Source organism: Rana temporaria, chromosome 1 (genome assembly GCF_905171775.1).
Source record: "Rana temporaria chromosome 1, aRanTem1.1, whole genome shotgun sequence".
Classification (NCBI taxonomy): Eukaryota; Metazoa; Chordata; class Amphibia; order Anura; family Ranidae; genus Rana; species Rana temporaria.
In genome coordinates this window covers 650,792,278-650,817,482 of record NC_053489.1, presented here as the reverse complement: position 1 = coordinate 650,817,482, position 25,205 = coordinate 650,792,278, and the positions used below count along the sequence as shown (strand labels likewise).

Sequence of the window (25,205 nt, the reverse complement as noted above, 5' to 3'; positions counted from 1 at the left end):
GAAGGGCTATCCTCCCTTGTGTTGGATATTTGAAGGGCTATCCTCCCCTGTGTTGGATATTTGAAGGGCTATCCTCCCTTGTGTTGGATATTTGAAGGGCTATCCTCCCCTGTGTTGGATATGTGAAGGGCTATCCTCCCTTGTGTTGGATATGTGAAGGGCTATCCTCCCTTGTGTTGGATATTTGAAGGGCTATCCTCCCTTGTGTTGGATATTTGAAGGACTATCCTCCCCTGTGTTGGATATTTGAAGGGCTATCCTCCCTTGTGTTGGATATGTGAAGGGCTATCCTCCCCTGTGTTGGATATTTGAAGGGCTATCCTCCCCTGTGTTGGATATTTGAAGGGCTATCCTCCCCTGTGTTGGATATTTGAAGGGCTATCCTCCCCAGTGTTGGATATTTGAAGGGCTATCCTCCCTTGTGTTGGATATTTGAAGGGCTATCCTCCCCTGTGTTGGATATTTGAAGGGCTATCCTCCCCTGTGTTGGATATTTGAAGGGCTATCCTCCCTTGTGTTGGAGATTTGAAGGGCTATCCGCCCTTGTGTTGGATATTTGAAGGGCTATCCTCCACTGTGTCAGGTATTTGAGGATCTATCCTCCCTGCTTCCTCAATGTCTGTATTAAAGTATTGTATAGGCTCTCCTGGCTCAGTGATTGGCTGTCTATCTTTCTATCACTGTCTGGGTTCCTGTGTCATCCACCGTCGCCATAGAGACCAGTCTCCCAGCGCGGCGCAGTCCACACCACTCATCCCGGAGGGGGGAAGGTGTCTGCCGTCCCTCCCTCTATCCCTGGCATTGGTCTCGCCTAGCGTGGAACGCACGGGTCATGTGACATTGGTAGAGCCCCGCCCCCCGGGTCAGGCCTGGCACTGTACAGTGACGACATTGGAGCGGAGGAGAGAGCCGACCCCGGGGAGACATGCTGCTGCTGCCGGCCGCCGGACTCCTTCTGCTCCGGCTGTGCCTGCTGGTGGCGGGGAAAGAGTGCGACAAGCCGTGTGTGAACGGAGTGTGTCAGCCGAGCACCGGGCAGTGTGTGTGTGAGACGGGCTGGACCGGAGAGCAGTGCCAGCACTGCGGGGGCCGCTTCATGTGAGTCCGCTGCCCCACCAGGGCCCTGTGTGTCTGTACACCCCTCACATCTGTATATACACCCCTCACATCTGTATACACACACCTAATATCTGTATATACACCCCTCACCTTATATACACCCCTCATATATCTTTATACACACACTTCACACATCTGTATATATACACCCCTCACACATCTGTATATATACACCCCTCACACATCTGTATATATACACCCCTCATATATCTGTATATATACACCCCTCATATATCTGTATACACACCCCTCATATATCTGTATGTATACACACCCCTCATATATCTGTATATATACACCCCTCTCACATCTGTATATATACCCCTCACACATCTGTATATATATATACCCCTCACACATCTGTATATATATATACCCCTCACACATCTGTATATATACACCCCTCACACATCTGTATATATACCCCTCACACATCTGTATATATACCCCTCACACATCTGTATATATATACACCCCTCACACATCTGTATATATACACCCCTCACACATCTGTATATATACACCCCTCACACATCTGTATATATACACCCCTCACACATCTGTATATATACACCCCTCACACATCTGTATATATACACCCCTCACACATCTGTATATACACCCCTCACACATCTGTATATATACACCCCTCACACATCTGTATATATACACCCCTCACACATCTGTATATATACACCCCTCACACATCTGTATATATACACCCCTCACACATCTGTATATATACACCCCTCACACATCTGTATATACACACCTCACCTTATATACACCCCTCACATCTGTATATACCCCTCATATCTGTGTGTGTGTACACCCTGCACCTTATTATATACACCCCTCATCTCATATACACCTCCTGTGTGTGTCTGTACACCCTTCATATCTGTATATACACCCATCACCTCATATATCTTTATACACACACTTCACACATCTGTATATATACACCCCTCACACATCTGTATATATACACCCCTCATATATCTGTATATATACACCCCTCATATATCTGTATACACACCCCTCATATATCTGTATATATACCCCTCACACATCTGTATATATACCCCTCACACATCTGTATATATACCCCTCACACATCTGTATATATACACCCCTCACACATCTGTATATATACACCCCTCACACATCTGTATATATACACCCCTCACACATCTGTATATATACACCCCTCACACATCTGTATATATACACCCCTCACCTTATATACACCCCTCACATTATATACACCCCTCACATATCTGTATATATACACCCCTCACATATCTGTATATACACACCTCACCTTATATACACCCCTCACATCTGTATATATACACACCTCTATCTGTATATATACACCTCTCATATCTGTATATACCCCTCATATCTGTGTGTGTGTACACCCTGCACCTTATTATATACACCCCTCATCTCATATACACCTCCTGTGTGTGTCTGTACACCCTTCATATCTGTATATACACCCATCACCTCATATATGGGGTGTACCCCATATATGTGTACACCCCTCACCTCTCCCTGTACCCCATATATGTGTATATACACCTCTCCCTGTACCCCATATATGTGTATATACACCTCTCCCTGTACCCCATATGTGTACACCCCTCATCTTTCCCTGTACCCCATATATGTCTATATACACCCCTCACCTCTCCCTGTACCCCATATATGTGTATATACACCCCTCACCTAACCTTGTACCCCATATATGTGTATATACACCCCTCACCCTGTACCTCTTATATGTGTATATACACCCCTCAACTCTCCTTGTACTCCATATATGTGTCTATTTACCTTTCCCTGTACCCCATATCTGTGTCTATATACGCCTCTCCCTGTACCCCATATATGTCTATATACACCCCTCACCTCTCCCTGTACCTCATATATGTGTATATACACCCCTCACCTCTCCCTGTACCCCATATATGTCTATATACACCCCTCACCTCTCCCTGTACCTCATATGTGTATATACACCCCTCACCTCTCCCTGTACCTCATATATGTGTATATACACCCCTCATTTCTCCTTGTACTCCATATTTTTGTCTATTTACCTCTCCCTGTACCCCATATATGTGTATATACACCCCTCACCTCTCCCTGTACCCCACATATGTCTGTATACACCCCTCACCTTTCATTGCACCCCATACATGTCTATATACACCCCTCACCTTTCCTTGCACCCCATATATGTGTATGTACACCCCTCTCCTCTTCCTTTCCCCTATATATGCATATCATATTGTGTATGAAGTTGATGTTGTCGTTTATGTATATAGTATGTTCTGATGGGAAGCCTTTGATTTGTGTTTGGGGTGGGATGGAAGTCATCTATATCAGTGGTCATCAACCTTGTCCTGCAGGGCCCACTAACAGGCCAGGTTTGCAAGATAACTGAAATACATCACAGGTGATATCATTTGCTCCTCAGTGATTGCAGTATTCTAGTCTGCATCTCCCCAAGGTAATACATAAATCCTGGCCTGTTAGTGGGCCCTGCAGGACAGGGTTGATGACCACTGATCTATATCATCTATTTGTATAGATAGAAGAATACAAGTGAGACTCTGGTATCTAGAAGCTCTGAGTATAGAAGATGTGATCATACAGCCGTACAGCTGGTCTTGTGTTGTGTAAATAGTATACGTTTTTTTTTTCATTTGGGAGATCTTACCTCTTCTCTTTTTTTTTTTTTAGCTTGTCTGCAAAGCGTCAGTTTTCCACATTCCAGTCTTTCACATTGCTTCCTTCTATAATCTGCTGTAATATAAATGACAGCTGGAACCTGCTGGAGTCCATAGACAGCAGACACGCTTCCCTTTCCCATCTCTCTATTCAATGTTTCCTTTTCTGACAACGGTTACATTCTCTATTTATATGCATTTCCATTTCTGTCTACATTCTTTTCCCGCAATGTAAACCCCTTAATGATGGCGAGACGTCCTTGTGTAATTGGATTATTTATAACTGTTCTGCCACTAATCAGATGTTTGTTGGTATCTTGTTATCTGGTTGGTATTGGACACTGCTGTTCACTAGGGCTGCACGATTCTGGTCAAAATGAGAATCACGATTCTTTTGCTTAGACTAAAGATCACGATTCTCAAAAACTGAATGCCAGAACACCCCCCCCCATATAAATCTGTCGGCGTCATTTGCGTTCCACGCTGGTTACGTGGAACCAGTGCCGGTCCCCCCTTACACCAGGCGTTCCCAGCGGCGTCCCCCCTTACACCAGGCGTTCCCAGCGGGGTCCCCCCTTACACCAGGCGTTCCCAGCGGGGTCCCCCCTTACACCAGGCGTTCCAAGCGGGGTCCCCCCTTACACCAGGCGTTCCCAGCGGGGTCCCCCCTTACACCAGGCGTTCCAAGCGGGGTCCCCCCTTACACCAGGCGTTCCCAGCGGGGTCCCCCCTTACACCAGGCGTTCCCAGCCGGGTCCCCCCTTACACCAGGCGTTCCCAGCGGGGCCCCCCCTTACACCAGGCGTTTCCAGCGGGGCCCCCCCTTACACCAGGCGTTTCCAGCGGGGCCCCCCCTTAGACCAGGCGTTTCCAGCAGGGCCCCCCCTTACACCAGGCGTTTCCAACAGGGCCCCCCCTTACACCAGGCGTTTCCAACAGGGCCCCCCCTTACACCAGGCGTTCCCAACAGGGCGCCCCTTACACCAGGCGTTCCCAGCGGGTTCCCCCTTACACCAGGCCTTCCCAGCGGGTCCCCCCTTACACCAGGCGTTCCCAGCAGGGTCCCCCCTTACACCAGGCGTTTCCAGCAGGGCCCCCCTAGTTATTGTACCTCTCCTCCTCCTTCCCTGTGTTAGTTTGTCCCACCTGAATAGTGTGACCTGCAATTACAGAGGGAGAAATTTACCAGAAGACAACAAAACAGTCCCATTCTCCATCCTCCATCCTATCCTTGTGATCAGGAGGGAAGAAGATTCATCAGGTATGATGCCCCAGCAGCATAGACTCAGTACAGAGTGGACATGACAGAAGGAGCCGGCCGGGTGGCTTCTAATAAAAATGGATCTGCACTCACAGACAGACATCAGTGGGGCGGGAGGTGGGCGGTGCTGCAGCTCAATTCCTATTAGCAGCCACTCGGCCGGCTCCTCCCGTCCCGTCCACTCTGCACTGAGCAATTCCTATTGCTTGGTCTACAATAAAATGGAGGCCGTCGGAGACATTGTCTCCGCCCGGCCGCGGACCTCTAGCGGCGGCGAATAATCGGGGGCGTTAGCGGCGAATAATCGGGGGCCCTGAATAATGACTCTGCGTGGAACCAGCTGTGAAAAAGCAGAATCGCGGGTCATCCCGCGGGGAGATCGTGGGCGGGGAGAATCGAAATCGCGATTCTCTCCGCGATTAATCGTGCAGCTCTACTGTTCACCATGTACGTTTTCTATGGGCCAGATTCAGAGAGACTTACGACGGCGTAAGTCCGAATGTGCGCCGTCGTATCTTTTGTGCGCATTCTTAAACTGAGATACGCCTCACTGTTGCCAAGATACGACCGACGTAAGTCTCCTACGCCGTCGTATCTTGGGTGCATATTTACGCTGGCCGCTAGGGGCGTTTACGTTGATTTACGCGTCGAATATGTAAATGTGCAAGATACACCGATTCACGAACGTACATACGCCCGTCGCAGTAAGCTACGCCGTTTACGTAAGACATACGCCGGCGTAAAGATAAAACACCTCTCTAGGCGGCGCAGCCCATGCAAGGTATGGAACAGACATCGTATTTTACATCATTTGCGTAAGCCGTACGTGAATGGGGCTGGGCGTATGTTACGTTCACGTCGAAAGCATTGAGCCGACGTTGTTTCGTAGGGAGTATTTGCGACGTGATTCTGAGCATGCGCCGTACGAACGGCCCTCATTTACACAGGGTCACGGTTGTAGCCCGCCCACTACATGCCTACTTTGAGTTACGCCGGCCCATTTGCGCTACGCCAATGTAACTTACGGAGCAAGTGCTTTGTGAATACTGGCCTTGCCTCACTTTGTTGCGTCGGCGTAGTGCAAATGGGATGCGCTACGCCGGCCAAAAGATACGCCGCTCTACGTGAATCTAGGCTATGTGTTTACCAATTGTAGCTTCTTTATGGAGGTTGTGCTTTCCCAGTACTGGTTCATGTTCTGGTTGATGAGGGTTTTATGATTTAGGCCTGAGCTGAGGTGTCCACCTGTAATGTGATCTAAAGCCTCGTACACACGATTGGATTTCCATCGGACAAATCCCTGGAATTTTGTGCGAAGGGCGTTGGCCGTGAACTTGTTCTTAATACAGACGCCAAAACTTTCTCAGCCAACAAACAGGAACTACATGTTTTTTAAGCTCTTTAGCGCCACCCTTTGGGCAACTTCTGCTAATGTTGTGCTATGGTTAGCATTGCTTCCGAGCATGCGTGTTTGTACTTAGTTTTTTTTTTCCGATGGACTTGTGTACACATGGTCGGATAATCCGATGGCACACATTTGTTGTCGAAAAATTTGAAAGCATTCTGTCCAACATTTGTTGTCGGATTTTCTGACAAAACCCTTCCATTACACATTTGTTGTTGGAAAATCCGATGGTGTGTATGAGGCATTAGATGAAGAAGTTTGTGTGCTTTTCCTGGCAAACTGCAATTTATACTTTCACACTTTTTGCTCATTATAACTTAAATACATTTCTTCATCTTTGTGTGGTGGCACTGTGACAGACCTGCTAGCAGGGAAGACATGCTGCTAGTTGGCATTGGTTTCGCAGGCATGGTGTTGGCACTGCAGAAAAAAGCAATGTATGGTGGGGATGTGGAATCTTGCATTGCACATGCTAATTTAAAAGGGAAGCCATCATGCATTTATTGTGGGTACACATGTAACTTATCTCTCTAAAGTGTATCCCGAAGAAATTTAGCTGTCATTGGCACATTCCTGTAATGTCTTTTGAATAACGCCCCCAATTCATGCCGTGTGTGAGACTGTGTAAAAATCAAAATGCATGAAGTAGGAATGATTTTGCTTGCCATGGGGCCATTCAAAAAATATGAGCTGCTTGTTTTGTGCATGTAACGGAATGGCCCGTGATACCCAGAGACTTTTGAAGGATGTGGGGTACTCCTGTGCCAGCTTCACTAATTACTCTTGGGTCATCCTATGTCCAATAGGGGCATAGGATGACTGAGAAATGATATCTCGGATTACATGAGATGGGACAGTAATGATAATTCATGTATTGCAGGAAATAAGAGACATATGTTGGATTGTTTTAGCATGGAACAGTAATCCACAATATATTCCTTAATGTCTAGAAGAACTAATTACAACCGGTCAATAGAATGACTCATTCAATGTGGGGACACATACTGTTGAGGTGCTAATTGAGTCTGGCTCCTAAGATATTCTATTGTTCTAATTAAGTCATTGTCCAGATTTGGTTTCTAACTGTATATAACAAGCTGAGTTTACCATTAAAGTGTTCATTCGTTTGGAACCAGAGAACAGAGCTTGCGTCTCGTTATTCTGGGAAAATCCATATGGATCGTGTCTGCTGGATTGTGGAGTGTCGGATAAGCTGTCTTGGGTTGGTGGAATGGAATATCGTAAACCAGGGGTTGACAAATTTGCTTGGAATCTAGGAGCCAGGTAAAAAAGTTAGGAGCCAGAAAACGCGCCCCGTCCCAACGAGCTTGCGCGCAGAAGCGAACACATACGCGAGCAGCGCCCGCATATGTAAACGGTGTTCAAACCACACGTGAGGTATCGCCGCGATTGGTAGAGCGAGAGCAATAATTCTAGCCCTAGACCTCCTCTGTAACTCAAAACATGCAACCTGTAGATTTTTTTAAACGTCGCCTATGAAGATTTTAAAGGGTAAAAGTTTGTCGGCATTCCACAAGCGGACGCAATTTTGAAGCGTGACATGTTGGGTATGAATTTACTCGGCGTAACATTATCTTTCATAATATAAAAAAAAATGGGGATAACTTTACTGTTGTCTTATTTTTTAATTTAAAAAAGTGTAATCTTTTTCACAAAAAAAGTGCGCTTGTAAGACCGCTGCGCAAATACGGCGTGACAGAAAGTATTGCAATGATCGCCATTTTATTCTCTAGGATGTTAGGATAATAAATATATATAATGTTTGGGGGTTTTTGCACCCCTTCCAAGCCAAGTCGCCAGGACCCTATTTCTAGTCGCCGTGGCGACCTGGCGCCCGGGATTTGTCGAGCCCTGCCTTAATGTCTAGAAGAACTAATTACAACCGGTCAATAGAATGACTCATTCAATGTGGGGACACATACTGTTGAGGTGTTAATGGAGTCTGGCTCCTAAGATATTCTATTGTGCTAATTAAGTCATTGTCCAGATTTGGTTTCTAACTGTATATAACAAGCTGAGTTTACCATTAAAGTGTTCATTCGTTTGGAACCAGAGAACAGAGCTTGCGTCTCGTTATTCTGGGAAAATCCATATGGATCGTGTCTGCTGGGTTGTGGAGTGTCGGATAAGCTGTCTTGGGTTGGTGGAATGGAATATCGTAAACGGTGTTAACCCCTGACCGTTACAGTGCAGATGGTCAGAAATTATAGCTGGCTAGCATTGCTTCACCTATAGCAGCCCTGTTCACTTAAGGCAGGGGGGGTAGGCAACCTCCAGCTGTGGTGAAACTACAAATCCCATCTTCCTCTAGGAGTCTTGCCTGTGATGTTTAGGGTCTTGCAATGTCTCATGGGACTTGTAGTTTCAAAACAGCTGGAGGGCCGAGGTAGTTCCACCCAAAAATGTAACTTGCATTTTAACCACTTTAGCCCCGGGCCTGTTTTTCAGAGTCGGTGTTTACGAGACAAAACCATTTTTTTTGCTAGAAAATTACTTAAAACCCCCAAACATTATATATATATTTTTTTTCTAACACCCTAGAGAATAAAATGGCAGTCATTGCAATACTTTTTGTCACACCGTATTTGCGCAGCGGTCTTACAAGCGCACTTTTTTTGGAAAAAATTCACTTTTTTAAATTAAAAAATGACAACAATAAATTTGGCCCAATTTTTTTATATATTGTGAAAGATAATGTTACGCCGAGTAAAATGATACCCAACATGTCACGCTTAAAAATTGCGCCCGCTTGTGGCATGGCGTCAAACTTTTACCCTTAAAAATCTTGATAGGCGACGTTTAAAAAATTCTACAGGTTGCATTTTTTGAGTTAGAGGAGGTCTAAGGCTAAAATTATTGTTCTCGCTCTAACGATCGCGGCGATACCTCACTTGTGTGGTTTGAATACCGTTTCCATATGTCGGCGCTACTCGCGTATACGTTCGCTTCTATGCGCGAGCTCGTCGGGACGGGGCGCTTTAAAAATTTTTTTTTTTTTGCTTTTCGCATTTATTTTTATTTATTTTAGAATTTAACACTGAAAAAAAAAATGTAATGTAAACATCCCTTGTAATAGAAAAAAGCATGACAGATCTCATATTTGGGCTTAAATGCAAAAAAAATTTGGAAATGTCATTTTTTCAAATGACAAAAAAAAAAAATGTTTCTTTAAGACGCTGGGCGGGACTGAAGTTTTGACGTCACTTCCGCCCAGCAGAGCTCTGGGGACAGGCGAAGGAGATTTTTCCTTCAGTCTCGTCCCCGCTCAGCTGCCGGATGGTCGCGATCTCCTCCGCCGCTACCGACGGCTACGGTAAGCGGCGGAGGGCGCGGGAGAGCGGCGGGAGGGGGGGGGGCCCTCTCCCGCCACCGATAACGGCGATCTCGCGGTGAATCCGCCGCGGAGACCGCCATTATCGTTAACACGGCCGCCCACAGAAGAGATGAATATCTCGATTGTGGCAGCAGCTGCTGCCGTTACCGAGATATTCAACTCTAAAGTGAGGACGTATAACGACAGTGGGCGGTCGGCAAGTAGTTAACTGGGGGACGGGAGCAGATACCCTCTTTTTAGGGGCATCCACCTCCCACTTCTTCCAGGTGCTCTGTGGCGCCGGAAGGAAGTTAATCTCTCCCCCCTTTCCCTCCTGCAATCTTTTGGGACACATCCCAGAAGATTGCCCGGCCAATGACAATGCGCAGCACTGTTAGAATGGCAGCACCGAGGAGGGGGAGAGGAGCGGGGGGGCTACATTAGCCCACATCGCTGGACCATGGGACAGGCGAGTGTCTGATTATTAAAAGACAGCAGCTACACTGGGAGGGATGCACTGAAGTTAGATGGCCCCATGTGCAAGAGATATAAGGGCTGCTTCCTCTGCCCTGCTTTGGGAAAAGAGTAGCTGAACTGCTGGTTACCTGCTCTTTCCCATAGACCTCTATGATGTCTGGCGGTTTTGGTGCAGTTTCTGAAAACGTGTCAAAGATGCAGCAAGGAGGCATTTCTGATTTCTGAACCCGCAGGACCTCAAAGAAGTCTGTGGGAAAGAATAGCTAAATTGCTCAAAAAACACGGCTTGGCAAAAGCACAGCGGGGCACTGTGAAGCTGTCCTAACACAAGCTTGCTGTAAATATCTCTTGCTGGTGGCATCTAGCTTCCATCCCTGTATACAATTCTTTAGCTTGTAGCTTTGCGTTGGTGTTTGCACCTTATTTGAAATCACTTTGCTGGGTTTTCCTTGTGGGGAGTAGGTCCAGCTATGAGGAAGTGTTGTGATTCACATGAAATAAAGATAACGGTGTCAACAACCTCTTTACACAGAGTTTGACGCACAAGGAAATCGCCGGCATGCGTTGTCCACTGAAAGAAACACACCTTGTGAAGGTCGGTGTTCTCACACCGGTTATCGTTAGGCCTAATGCACACGGGACGTTAGAAAAAACGAGCTGCAAAGCCACTACCAACGCCAGGAAAAAGCGACTGTTAAAACGTGCTTCTAGTAGCTTTTTGTATTGGAGTTGAATGTTTAGAAGCGCTAGCTTTTAGTAGCGTTTCTCTGCCTCTATTCAAAATCAATGGTTCCCTGGGGGGGGCCCATTGATGCGATTAGAAGTCGCAACAGAAGTTGGGTCATGAGGATCTGACTTGCGCCGCGACTTGTGTGCTGAGGATCTTGAAGGGGAACCCCTCACGTTAAACCAAATGGCTTGAGGTCCCCCCCCCAAAGATCCATACCAGACCCTTATCTGAGCATGCAGCCTGGCAAGTCAGGGACGAGCGAACGTCTCCCCCCCGGACCATACCAGGCTACATGCCCTTAACATTTGCGCCCCCCCCACCCCAAAGCTCCTTGTCCTCATGTTGATAGGGACAAGGGCCTCTTCCCAACAACCCTGGCCGGTGTCTGTCGGGGTCTGTGGGTGGGGGGCTCACCAGAATCTGTAAGCCTCCAGATACCAGCCCCCCACCCTATATGAATTAGTATGAGGTACATTGCACCCCTACCTATTCACCCAAAAAAAGGTCTTAAGAATAAAAACACAATTTGTAATATTTTGTTTTCATACTCCGGTTCTTCTCCTTTCTGCGCTGTCTTCTGCCGGTTCTCCTCTCTGCTGTCTCCTCCCTCTGTTCTTCCTCCGATGTTGTCCCGACGCGCTCTCCTGGTGCAATGCTAGGGCTGCTGTGATATATTGCTGTGCTCACCCCCACTCTTTCCTGACCGGCTCCCCTCTTTCCTGACCGGCTCCCCTCTTTCCTGACCGGCTCCCCTCTTTCCTGACCGGCTCCCCTCTTTCCTGACCTGCTCCCCTCTTTCCTGACCTGCTCCCCTCTTTCCTGACCTGCTCCCCTCTTTCCTGACCTGCTCCCCTCTTTCCTGACCTGCTCCCCTCTTTCCTGACCTGCTCCCCTCTTTCCTGACCTGCTCCCCTCTTTCCTGACCTGCTCCCCTCTTTCCTGACCTGCTCCCCTCTTTCCTGACCTGCTCCCCTCTTTCCTGACCTGCTCCCCTCTTTCCTGACCGGCTCCCCTCTTTCCTGACCGGCTCCCCTCTTTCCTGACCGGCTCCCCTCTTTCCTGACCCGCAGTATATCTGCGTGACGCAGTTGGCAACTGGTTAAAGTAAAAACCTACTTTGCTTCAGCCTGATCTGCAAGAGAGTCACAGCTCTCTCCGAACTTTCCCTCCTCACAGGGCAGGTTGATGGCAGTGGGAGCCATTAGGTCCTGCTGCTGTCAATCAAATCCTATGGCGAGGGAGTGGGGTGGGGCTCGGGAACAAACCAGCACAAGTACCCCTCCTGTGCAAGGGGGGGTGCTTGGAAGGGGGGAGGAGCCAGGAGCGCTAACAGGGGACTCTAGAAGATGAGGATAAGGGCTGCTTAGAGTCCAACCGCTGATCCATATGTCTTCTCAATTGCCTATTCGAGAGAAGTTGATCGAACGATTGACTGTCGAGCATGGACAGCCACACACTGAAATTTGGTTGGTCTCTACTGAAGCAGCCCAAACATTTTGATTGTCTATGGCCAGCATAGTCTTTGAGCAGCTCAAAGTGAACCTGTCACAAGCAAGCCTAAAAGAGCAGCTGTTGTCTTCCTGTGGACGCAGCGCTCAGAAAATCACAGCTGCTGTCTTGTTTCTGCTTTAATTTGTCTATCTTCGAGCTAAATACGTCTGATGGAGGCTGCCATTCACAGGCTGCAATCCGGGGCACCTGCCAACCATTACTGCGAGTGAGGAGACGGCCTTGGAAGTGGAATGCAGTTTATACCAGTCCTTTTTTTTGTAGCCTAATGACAGCTTTCTTACCACACTTTCAGGGATGCTAAACGGGCTGTTCATGATCATAATGCTTGTGAATCAGACGGCAGTCGCTTCCATCAAAGATATTTCGCTTCAGGCCTGATACCCTTAAAATGAACCTGCCAGGAAAGGAATATGGGAACTGCAACTGCTGAAGGGTTCATCTTTAATGAGATTTGGAAAAAAAAAAAATTCCCAGTGCATTAAAATTCTCATTGTACATTAAAGCGGGAGTTCACCCAAAAAAAAAAATTTAACAGTAGATTGGGCCTAATTAGGTGAAGCAGATTCGGGTGTTTTGATTAAAATCAATGCAGTACTTGCCTTTTTTGAGATAGATGTTCTCCCGCTGCTTCCGGGTATGGTCTTCGGGACTGGGCGTTCCTATTTGATTGACAGCCTTCTGACGGTCGCATACAGCGCGTCACGAGTTGTCGGTGCGGCGCTATACGGCGCCTGCGCACCGATGTTCGGCTACTTTCGGAAACTGGTGACGCGCTGTATGCGACCGTCGGAAGGCTGTCAATCAAATAGGAACGCTCAGTCCCGCAGAACATACCCGGAAGCGGCGGGAGAACATCTATCTCAAAAAAGGTAAGTACTGCATTGATTTTAATCAAAACACCCGAATCTGCTTCACCTAATTAGGCGCAATCTAATGTTAAAAATAGATTTTTCGGGTGAACCTCCACTTTAATATCCTTCTATATTGTAAAATAATGCTTACTTTTCAAGCTGCTTTCTGTTGGGCTCCCCTCTTTGCCCTGCCTACCGACCGCTGGGATGCGCGGCCCCTGCACCTCACAAATGGGCACCAACTTGGTTCCTCACTCATACATGCAGCGTCTGCTTTTTTTCTACAGAAAGCTGAGCTTGGCGTTCTGCGAGATTGAGAGTGTGCGTAATTGGGTAAGGGAGTGAAGCGGTGGAACTGAGCGTACCTGGGTAAGGGAGTGAATCGGTGGAACTGAGCGGACCTGGGTAAGGGAGTGAAGCGGTGGAACTGAGCGGACCTGGGTAAGGGAGTGAATCGGTGGAACTGATTGTACCCGGGTAAGGGAGTAGAGGTAGACCGATATGGGTTTTTCTCTGGCCGATACCGATGCCGATATTTAGAAATCACGGCGGCCGATAGCCGATTTATGATGCCGATTTTTTTGGGCCGATATGTTAAGCCGATTTTTTTTCAGGCGCTTTTGGGCTAAACAGTAAAGTTAGCCCATATTTTTTTTTTTTCAACCAAAAGTTTTCATTACCTGTTTTTGTGTATTTATATATATATATATAATACACAAAAACAGGTAATGAAAACTTTTGGTTGAAAAAAAAAAAATATGGGCTAACTTTACTGTTTAGTTTTTTTTTTTTATTTGTTAAAGTATATTTTTTCCCCAAAAAATGTGTTTGAAAGACCGCTGCGCAAATACCGTGTAACATTAAATATTGCAGCAATCGCTATTTTATTTCCTAGGGTCTCTGCTAAAAAAAAATATATAATGTTTGGGGGTTCCAAGTAATTTTCTAGCAGAAAATACAGGATTTTTACTTGTAAGCAACAAATGTAAAAAAAGATTTAGCCTTTAAATGGTTAAACTGAGAATTCTACACGGAGTTCAGTTAATTGATAAGTAGCAACATTGTATATGTTTTCTAAAACTTGGCAGTCTGCCCAGGAGAGAGAGAGAGAGAGAGAAGTCTTCTACGGGAAGCACTTGCATTGACTTGTATTGCAGAAGCTTTTCCAAGTCGCGGTGCTGAACTTATCAATCGGCTTTTTTAAAGCACAAATCGGCCGATGCCGATTAATTTAAAAACGCCAAATATCGGCCGATATATCGGCCAACCGATATATCGGTCGACCTCTATAAGGGAGTGAATCGGTGGAACTGAGCGTACCTGGGTAAGGGAGTGAATCGGTGGAACTGATTGTACCTGGGTAAGGGAGTGTATCGGTGGAACTGAGCGTACCTGGGGTAAGGGAGTGAAGCGGTGGAACGGATTGTACCTGGGTAAGGGAGTGAAGCGGTGGAACTGATTGTACCTGGGTAAGGGAGTGAAGCAGTGGAACTGATTGTACCCGGGTAAGGGAGTGAATCGGTGGAACTGAGCGTACCTGGGTAAGGGAGTGAAGCGGTGGAACTGATTGTACCTGGGTAAGGGAGTGAAGCGGTGGAACTGATTGTACCTGGGTAAGGGAGTGAAGCGGTGGAACTGATTGTACCCGGGTAAGGGAGTGAAGCGGTGGAACTGTTTGTACCTGGGTAAGGGAGTGAAGCGTGGAACTGATTGTACCTGGGTAAGGGAGTGAAGTGGTGGAACTGATTGTACCTGGGTAAGGGAGTGAAGCTGTTGAACTGAGCGTACCTGGGTAAGGGAGTGAAGCGGTGGAACTGATTGTACCTGGGTAAGGGAGTGAAGCTGTTGAACTGAGCGTACCTGGGTAAGGGAGTGAAGCTGTGGAACTGAGCGTACCCGGGTAAGGGAGTGAAGCGGTGGAACTGATTGTACCCGGGTAAGGGAGTGAAGCGGTGGAACTGATTGTACCCGGGTAAGGGAGTGAAGCGGTGGAACTGATTGTACCCGGGTAAGGGAGTGAAGCGGTGGAACTGATTGTACCCGGGTAAGGGAGTGAAGCTGTGGAACTGAGCGTACCTGGGTAAGGGAGTGAAGCTGTGGAACTGAGCGTACCCGGGTAAGGGAGTGAAGCTGTTGAACTGAGCGTACCCGGGTAAGGGAGTGAAGCGGTGGAACTGATTGTACCTGGGTAAGGGAGTGAATCGGTGGAACTGAGCGTACCTGGGTAAGGGAGTGAAGCGGTGGAACTGATTGTACCTGGGTAAGGGAGTGAAGCGGTGGAACTGATTGTACCTGGGTAAGGGAGTGAAGCGGTGGAACTGATTGTACCCGGGTAAGGGAGTGAAGCGGTGGAACTGTTTGTACCTGGGTAAGGGAGTGAAGCGTGGAACTGATTGTACCTGGGTAAGGGAGTGAAGTGGTGGAACTGATTGTACCTGGGTAAGGGAGTGAAGCTGTTGAACTGAGCGTACCTGGGTAAGGGAGTGAAGCGGTGGAACTGATTGTACCTGGGTAAGGGAGTGAAGCTGTTGAACTGAGCGTACCTGGGTAAGGGAGTGAAGCTGTGGAACTGAGCGTACCCGGGTAAGGGAGTGAAGCGGTGGAACTGATTGTACCCGGGTAAGGGAGTGAAGCGGTGGAACTGATTGTACCCGGGTAAGGGAGTGAAGCGGTGGAACTGATTGTACCCGGGTAAGGGAGTGAAGCGGTGGAACTGATTGTACCCGGGTAAGGGAGTGAAGCTGTGGAACTGAGCGTACCTGGGTAAGGGAGTGAAGCTGTGGAACTGAGCGTACCCGGGTAAGGGAGTGAAGCTGTTGAACTGAGCGTACCCGGGTAAGGGAGTGAAGCGGTGGAACTGAGCGGACCTGGGTAAGGGAGTGAAGCGGTGGCACGTATCCGGGTAAGGGAGTGAAGTGGTGGAATGTACATGACAGTATTTACAACTGCCAGGCCAGATAGGACCTCATGTCGTGCCCGGGCCTCCAAGAGTCATAGAGACTAGGGTTGTCCCGATACCACTTTTTTAAGACCGAGTACAAGTACCGATACTGTTTTTTCAAGTACTCGCCGATACCGATACTTTTTTTTTTTTTATGTCATGTGTCAGTATTTTTTTTATTTTACAATTTAAATATTTCACTATTTTATTGTTGTTTTTTTTACAATGCTTTCTTGGGAGGGGGATGGATGTGTCAATGTGTTTTTTATTTTAATATGTATTATTTTTTACAATTAATTATTTTTATTTATTTATTGCCATTTTTTTTCATAGCCCTGTTGGGGGGCTTTGATGAGATATCAGGGGTCATAACAGACTCCTGATATCTCACCTTTGAGACAGAGAAAGGGACTAAGGACACAGATTCCCCAGTCCCTTTCTCAGCTGCACTGGAAATGAATGGACAGGAGACAGAGGCTCCTATCCATTCATAAACTGAAGCATCGTAAACACAGCTTACAATGCTCAGTCATATGAATGGACAGAGTCGGTGATCACTGACTCTGTTCATTCGGAAAAGGTAGGAGCCGGGTTTAGTTGATTAATGTCAGTATGCGAGAGTAATCCAACAGTTTGAGATTAATATAGGAGACCAACATAATATTATAACCAGAATTGGAGAACTACAACTTTTTGAAGGAAAAAAAAAAAGAAATGGACTTTAGGGGGTCACGTTGTCTTGAACATTCAAGGGCCCTTGGACAAGTATGAATATTTCATCAGCTGTCCCGATGCTTTCCATATTCCCCTCATCCCTGTAGTACATACATACACACACATTGCACATATCGTGAATGCTGGTTTGGGGATTATTGCATTCAAATAAGAATTCGTAAAGCATTTCTCAAGTTTCGAGCACTCTTCAGCTCCTCTTTTGTGGGTCCTAATGTTGTTTTAAAGCTTTTGAAATGTTTGCTGAACACATTGCTCTTCAGAGAAGTGTTTATAATCTGAGATGGAAAGAAGGAAGTGATCACACATGCAAGCCGTATGGTGTTGCCAAAATCCCTGATAAAGATATGAAACAAAAAGTGGGACTTTAACAGCAAACAATTGAAGACAATATTGTAAAATTAATACATTTTTTTGTATAAAAACATATAAAAAATGTTGCGACATCACCAAAGAAGATAAAAACACATGTGTATGGCTGGAGTCGATTCCGTGCAGTGGTCCAAAGGGCCTCTGTTTGAATCCAGGAAGTGAACAGGTAGCAGCTTCAGCTGCCCACAGTTAAAATGGATGCAGACAGACTAATGCCTCGTTTCCACTGAGCGGTTCGGTACGGTACGCTATTTTGGGTGTTTCCATTATGAAAGCGTGCCATAAAACCGAACCGTACCGGACCATTCTGGGTCCTGCTTCAGATGTGGGGCCATAGAAAATGGAACGGTTCCATTAGGGCGGAAATGCAATACATTCCACTGATTGGTGGACGTGCTAGGCATTTTTTCCAAATCCGGTATTGTCCCGACGGTCCGATTTGCAGTGGGAAACGCTCACCAGAATAGACCGGTCCGTTCGAAACCGTTCCAAATCTACTGACCCGAACCGTTCCATCCAGTGGAAACAAGGCATAAGTGGAGGGAGATTTCTGCAGCATATTTGGCAAGTACACAACCACAGTGAGTGAGTGCGTGAATAACTTGTATAGCGCTACAAATGCGAACTAAATCGCCTCAAGGTGCTTGGCATCCATTTTTCCCATTCTGTTGACCTTCAGAATAGATGGGTCTTGAGTTTTTTTTTTCTGCAGGTCAGGTGATCAATTTCTGTTCGGATGCTGGTTGGTAATGCATTCCATAATCGCGGTCCTTGGACTGCAAATCGACGGATCCGCCCTCGTCTGAATGAAGCCTTAGGCCCCTTTCACACTGGGGCTTTTTTTTTTTTTTTTTGGAATGGTCCAGCCAGAGCCCCGACCTGAATCTGATTGAAAATCTGTGGGGTGATCTAAAGAGGGCTGTGCACAGGAGATGTCCTCCCAATCTGACAGAATGGCACGTACAGGCACATGGGTGTACATGTACGTCCTTGCCTTCTAGCGGGTGGGGGGTCCGATCGGCACCCCCCCCGCTACATGTGGTGGTCGGATTCCCGCGGGGAGTGATCCGGGACGACGGCGCGGCTATTCGTTTATAGCCGCTCCGTCACGATCGCTCCCCGGAGCTGAAGAACGGGGAGAGACGTATGTAAACACGGCTTCCCCGTGCTTCACTATGGCGCTGCATCGATCGAGTGATCCCTTTTATAGGGAGACTCGATCGATGATGTCATTCCTACAGCCACACCCCCCTACAGTTGTAAACACACACTAGGTGAACACTAACTCCTACAGCGCCCCCTGTGGTTAACTCCCAAACTGCAACTGTCATTTTCACAATAAACAATGCAATTTAAATGCACTTTTTGCTGTGAAAATGACAATGGTCCCAAAAATGTGTCAAAATTGTCCGAAGTGTCCGCCGTAATGTCGCAGTCACGAAAAAAATCGCTGATCGCCGCCATTAGTAATAAAAAAAAATAATTAATAAAAATGCAATAAAACTATCCCCTATTTTGTAAACGCTATAAATTTTGCGCAAACCAATCGATAAACGCCTATTGCGATTTTTTTTTTTTTACCAAAAATATGTAGAAGAATACGTATCGGCCTAAACTGAGGAAAAAAAAACGTTTTTATATATGTTTTTGGGGGATATTTATTATAGCAAAAAGTAAAAAATATTGTTTTTTTTTCAAAATTGTCGCTCTATTTTTGTTTATAGCGCAAAAAATAAAAACCGCAGAGGTGATCAAATACCACCAAAAGAAAGCTCTATTTGTGGGGAAAAAAGGACGCCAATTTTGTTTGGGAGCCACGTCGCACGATCGCGCAATTGTCTGTTAAAGCGAAGCAGTGCCGAATCGCAAAACCTGGCCTGGGCATTTAGCTGCCTAAAGGTAGGGCTTAAAGGGGTTGTAAAGACAAAAATATTTTCCTCTTAAATTAAAGTGTGACAGTAGCTGATAAAGTAAAAAGTAATGTTTTGCATTATAACTAGTTTGATACCTGTTGAACTCGAGCTGTTTTATTCACCTCCGTCACTCCTGAATCCTTATTCTCACTGACTTCCTGGTTTGCGGTGCGCATTCATTCTTGCTTCATCATGGCCTTATGGGAACTACAGTTCCCATTAGGCTTAGCCTCCATGCCTGTGAGGGATAAGAGAGCATCTTCACGCAGGGCTGTAGTCATAGGGAGGGGGTGAGCACATTCTGCTTTCCATAATGCAAAACGGCTCAGATGCTGGTGGAAAGCAAGAAGAGGAGAGACAGGAAATGTCATTTTCAAACCTGGAGTACTGTATTTTGGAGGTCAAAAGGAAAAACGAGATAAGTGATATTTAAATGCTCTAGCTTACAGCAATCAATTGATCTAATAAAAAATGAACCTTTAGTGTTCCTTTAAGTGGTTAAAAACGCCTATAAACGAAATTGCGGCAAAGCGTTTTTTTTTTTTGCCGCGATTTGCGTCTGAAACGTGGAAACTTTTGCATCTGAACCCATTTGTTTGCTTCTGAAAAAACGAGGATAAACGCAACTGCCGAAAAACATGACTGTGTGCATGGACACATAGGATAACATTGAATGTGTTCCTCTGAACACGTGTTTACCAGCGTCTCGTGTGCATGGGGCGAACCCAAAAAGCACTGATACAAGTTTTATATTTAGAGCTTTAACAGTTTCTTTAGCTGTTTCTGTTCACATTTGTGTTCTTAACCTTCTGATGATATAAATCCAGTGTAGCCGAGGACACTTTGCATAGTGATTGCTGTGCACACCATGGAGTTGATTTAATAAAACTGCAGAGTGTGAGATCTGGTGCAGCTGTGCGTGGTATCCAATCGGCTTCTAACTTCAGCTTGTTCAAATGATCTTTGACAAAAAAATATCTGGAAGCTTATTGGTTTCTATGCAGAGTTGCACAAGATTTTGCACTATCCAGTGCTAGTAAATCAACCTCCATACCTTTGAAAATTCAGTGCTATCTTACGTTTAAAAAAAATATCTTCAGTCATTAACACGTCCCCTCCTGTAGTTTTGATTGCATGCTTGTGTGGCTCGTAGCGCCATTGGGCTTAGCGAGGGGCCCCGTAGCGCCATTGGGCTTTGCGAGGGGCCCCGTAGCGCCATTGGGCTTTGCGAGGGGCCCCGTAGCGCCATTGGGCTTTGCGAGGGGCCCCGTAGCGCCATTGGGCTTTGCGAGGGGCCCCGTAGCGCCATTGGGCTTTGCGAGGGACCCCGTAGCGCTATTGGGCTTTGCGAGGGGGCCCATGACATCAGCTGAATTGACTCCCAAGATATCAGATGGCTTGACCTGTTGGTTGTAGGTTATGCACCAAAATGTATACAAACAGTTTCTGTATATACACTGAAGAGAATTTTGTAGAATGCCGATGTTGATCTCTTTTAAGAATGTTGTTTAGCCACTGTCTAGAAGAGAAGGAAATCCAACACTTTACAGCAGGCAATACAAATCTGATAGAGGTTTTAACCCTTTGCTGTGTAAAATAAAGTTGGTCAGGTTGAAAAAAGACACAAGTCCATCAAGTTCAACCATAAAAAATTAAAATATAACAGTATATCCTCTGGATAACAGTTGATCCAGAGGAAGGCAAAAAAAAAAAACAGCAAAGCCTGATCCAATTTGCTGCAGCAGGGGAAAAAATTCCTTCCTGATCCCCCGAGAGGCAATCGGATTTACCCCGGATCAACTTTACCTACAAATCTTAGTACTCAGTTATATTCTGTACATTTAGGAAAGTATCCAGGCATTTCTTAAATCAATCTACTGAGCTGGCCAGAACCACCTCTGGAGGGATTCTATTCCACATTTCACAGCTCTTACTGTGAAGAAACCTTTCTGTATTTGGAGGTGAAATCTCTTTTCCTCTAGGCGTAAAGAGTGCCCCCTTGTCCTCAGTGTTGACCGTAAAGTGAATAACTCAACACCAAGTTCTCTGTATGGACCCCTTATATATTTGTACATGTTGATCATATCCCCCCTTAAACGCCTCTTCTCAAGAGAATAAATTCAGTTCCTCTAATCTTTCCTCATAGCTGAGCTCCTCCATGCCTCTTATCAGTTTGGTTGTTCTTCTCTGCACTTTCTCCACTTTCCCGATATCCTTTTTGTGAACTGGGGCCTAAAACTGAACTGCATATTCCAGATGAGGTCTTACTAATCATTTGTACAGGGCAAAAAAAGTATAATGTTTTGGCTAGAGATGAGATTTTTGGTCTGGAAATTAGCATTTTTGTTAAGAGGCCAGTAGTGACAGCCAACGTTCTTCTCATGATGGGTATGCTTTAGCCCTGGTTCACACTGGGTAAGATTTGGAACGATTTGAGATGCGATTTGACATGTCAAATTGCATCTCAAATCGGCGGCAATTGTCGGCAATGGCACTGTCCTAATCAGTGCGACACCGCATCTGCGATTTCAAAAAGTAGTTCCTGTACTACTTTTTGCGATTTCGGGCCGCGATTTACATTAAAGATATATAAGTGTAGCGCTTAAAGTGATATGTTAAATATCAAAATACCATGATATATGTAATAAAATTTACACAAAAATGAATAAATGTGAAACATAAATAAACAGTTTGTGCAACCCTTTGGGAAGAGGGTAATACCAATAAATGAATAATGTAATATACTTGATGTGATATCCAGTGAAATCAAAGTCCAACAAAACTTAGTGTTCAAAATAATTAATAATATTGAAGTTCATTATTTCCACATTTCATCCAAGTGAGTGAGAAAAAATGAAGAAGATGCGTGACTTGTAGAGCGATAAAATCCCACCGCCGGTAAAAGTGCAGGCTTACCAGAACTTATTGACCGCTAGTGGCGTATGCCAAGAGAGGTCAATCAAGGCTTATTATGACGGATGTCAGAACACGATCCTTAGCCAGGAATTGTAGACCCAATTGGATGATGTATCCGTAGATGGAATAGATCCCCAGAGACAGACTGGAAACTGCACTGGTGTAGGGCTCTCACAGCCAATTGGTTCAGTAAAATGGCGGTGCATAAGAAAGAGAAAAGAGAGGTGGCCACATAGCGTAACTCCGTATGGTAAAAAATAGCGAGTTTATTCACAGCTGACAAACTTACATTTGGCTGTTGTAAAGATTTCTTGCATGCAAAAATGGGGCGACAGTGGAGTCCTCCCGACGCGTTTCGTGGTCAAAAGCACATCGTCTGTGATGTGCTTTTGACCACGAAACGCGTCGGGAGGACTCCACTGTCGCCCCATTTTTGCATGCAAGAAATCTTTACAACAGCCAAATGTAAGTTTGTCAGCTGTGAATAAACTCGCTATTTTTTACCATACGGAGTTACGCTATGTGGCCACCTCTCTTTTCTCTTTCTTATGCACCGCCATTTTACTGAACCAATTGGCTGTGAGAGCCCTACACCAGTGCAGTTTCCAGTCTGTCTCTGGGGATCTATTCCATCTACGGATACATCATCCAATTGGGTCTACAATTCCTGGCTAAGGATCGTGTTCTGACATCCGTCATAATAAGCCTTGATTGACCTCTCTTGGCATACGCCACTAGCGGTCAATAAGTTCTGGTAAGCCTGCACTTTTACCGGCGGTGGGATTTTATCGCTCTACAAGTCACGCATCTTCTTCATTTTTTCTCACTCACTTGGATGAAATGTGGAAATAATGAACTTCAATATTATTAATTATTTTGAACACTAAGTTTTGTTGGACTTTGATTTCACTGGATATCACATCAAGTATATTACATTATTCATTTATTGGTATTACCCTCTTCCCAAAGGGTTGCACAAACTGTTTATTTATGTTTCACATTTATTCATTTTTGTGTAAATTTTATTACATATATCATGGTATTTTGATATTTAACATATCACTTTAAGCGCTACACTTATATATCTTTTTTGTCACTTTTGCTTTTTTGAATAAGCTGTGTTAGCAGCTACCATTATTGCACTATAGGCAGCGCAGGGTATTCACTTTTCCGCGATTTACATTAAATTGCGGCCGAAATCGCAGCCGCGAAATTGCGGTAAAATCGCACATTTTACCGCGATTTTGAATTCGCAGCAGTGTGAACCTAGGCTAACATGGGTTGTTTCCTAAGGTACTATTTGCAAGTGAAGCTCCAGTAAGCTCCAGTTTCATATTATGAAGTGCACTTTAAAAATGCCTACAGGGCTGGACAGGGTTGTAAGCACTTCCTCATTTTGGTTGGTATTGTGCTTTCTCTGGGCAGCACAGTTTTGGGATTTTGCATGTTTATGAAAGTACGTCAGCACAATGCTTTTAGGCCCCTTTCACACTGGAAGCGCACGACCGTTGGCCCTAAAGCTCCACTCGGTTTTGCAGTGGTTTAGTGCTATTTTAGCGGCGTTTTTTGGCAGCTAGCAGGGCGCTTTTTACCAAATACAAAATCCCGTTTTGCGGCACTTTTAAAGCGATTTCAGGTACTTTGGAATCGCTGCCCATTCATTGCTATTTACAGCGCTCCCAAACCGCTCCAAAGATGCCGTTTGCAGGACTTTTCATAACACCCAGCAAGTGCACCGCCCTAGTGTTAAATGTTTATATTTCAGTACGCGCGACAGCACAAAGGTTTGGTGGCGCTTTAAAAAAATATATAAAAAAAACATTTTTTTTTTTAAAAAATGTATCACTTTTATTCCTATTACAAGGAATTTTAACATCTCTTGTAATAAGGATGACAGGACCCCTTAATGAAGAGATCTGGGGTCAAAAATACCCACATCGCTCCTTTTAGGGCCAGTTCACACCAGACGCAGTTCCATTCAGTTCTGTGCGCTTTTTTTCTGCACAAAATGCATGCACAGTGTTTTCCATGTATTCCAATGGCTCTAGTTCACACCATGCAGTCAGTTTGCGGTCCGTTTCTGCACTGGAAACTGACTGCATGGTGTGAACTGGAGCCATTGGAATACATGGAAAACACTGTGCATGCATTTTTAGTGCAGAAAAATGCACACGAAACTGAACGGAACTGCGTCTGGTGTGAACTGGCCCTAAAAGCAAAAGTTAAATAAATAATTACTTCTGCCCTAGACCGATCATCCAAGGCCATAGTGGTGATCAAAGATATCTGTTCGCCTCTGTGACCAGCCAGCCGCAGCCTTGGATTTTTTCTGAGGCGCACCAGTAAAAACGGTAAGCCAGAGAAACACCGGTGAGCGGTGGAAGGGGGTGTCCCCTCTCGTTGCTTCTAAAAGCAATCTAGCCGCTCGGACTGCTTTCATGAGAAAAAAAATACCTTGGTTATGGCGAATAGCTTCAGCCATAACCCCGGTAAATCACTTGCATTCTGTGGGGCAGATCCACATACAATTGCGTGGGCGCAGCGTATGTGAGATACGCTACGCCGCTGTAACTTACTTTGCAAATCTTTGAATCCTGAAAGAATTCGCTCCGTAAGTTACGGCGGCGTAGTGTATCTCTCGCGGCGTAAGGGCGCGGAATTCAAATGCGGCGAGTAGGGGGCGTGTTTCATTTAAATGAAGCGCGGCCCCGCGCCGAACGAACTGCACATGCCCCGTCCGTCAAAACTCCCAGGGTGCATTGCTCCAAATGACGTCGCAAGGACGTCATTGTTTTCGACGTGAACGTAAATGGCGTCCAGCCCCATTCACGGACAACTTGCGCAAACTACTTAACATTTTTTAAAATGATCCACGGTAACGACGGCCATACTTAACATTGA

The 25,205-nt window shown here is 45.8% G+C and overlaps 1 protein-coding gene across 3 annotated transcripts in view; it reads left to right on the top strand.

Annotated features, from left to right (window-relative positions):
* Positions 1 to 848: 848 nt before the first annotated feature.
* Positions 849 to 25,205, top strand: part of ATRN (attractin) — a 337,196-nt gene continuing 312,839 nt past the window's right edge. For 2 of the 3 annotated variants that reach the window (XM_040335496.1, XM_040335495.1), the window contains exon 1: positions 850 to 1,098. In XM_040335496.1, coding sequence (XP_040191430.1) covers positions 926 to 1,098 — 173 coding nt within the window. In that variant the 5' untranslated portion in view covers positions 850 to 925. Of the gene's footprint in view, positions 1,099 to 25,205 lie in introns of all 3 variants that reach the window. The other variant, XM_040335497.1, reaches the window with a different exon arrangement.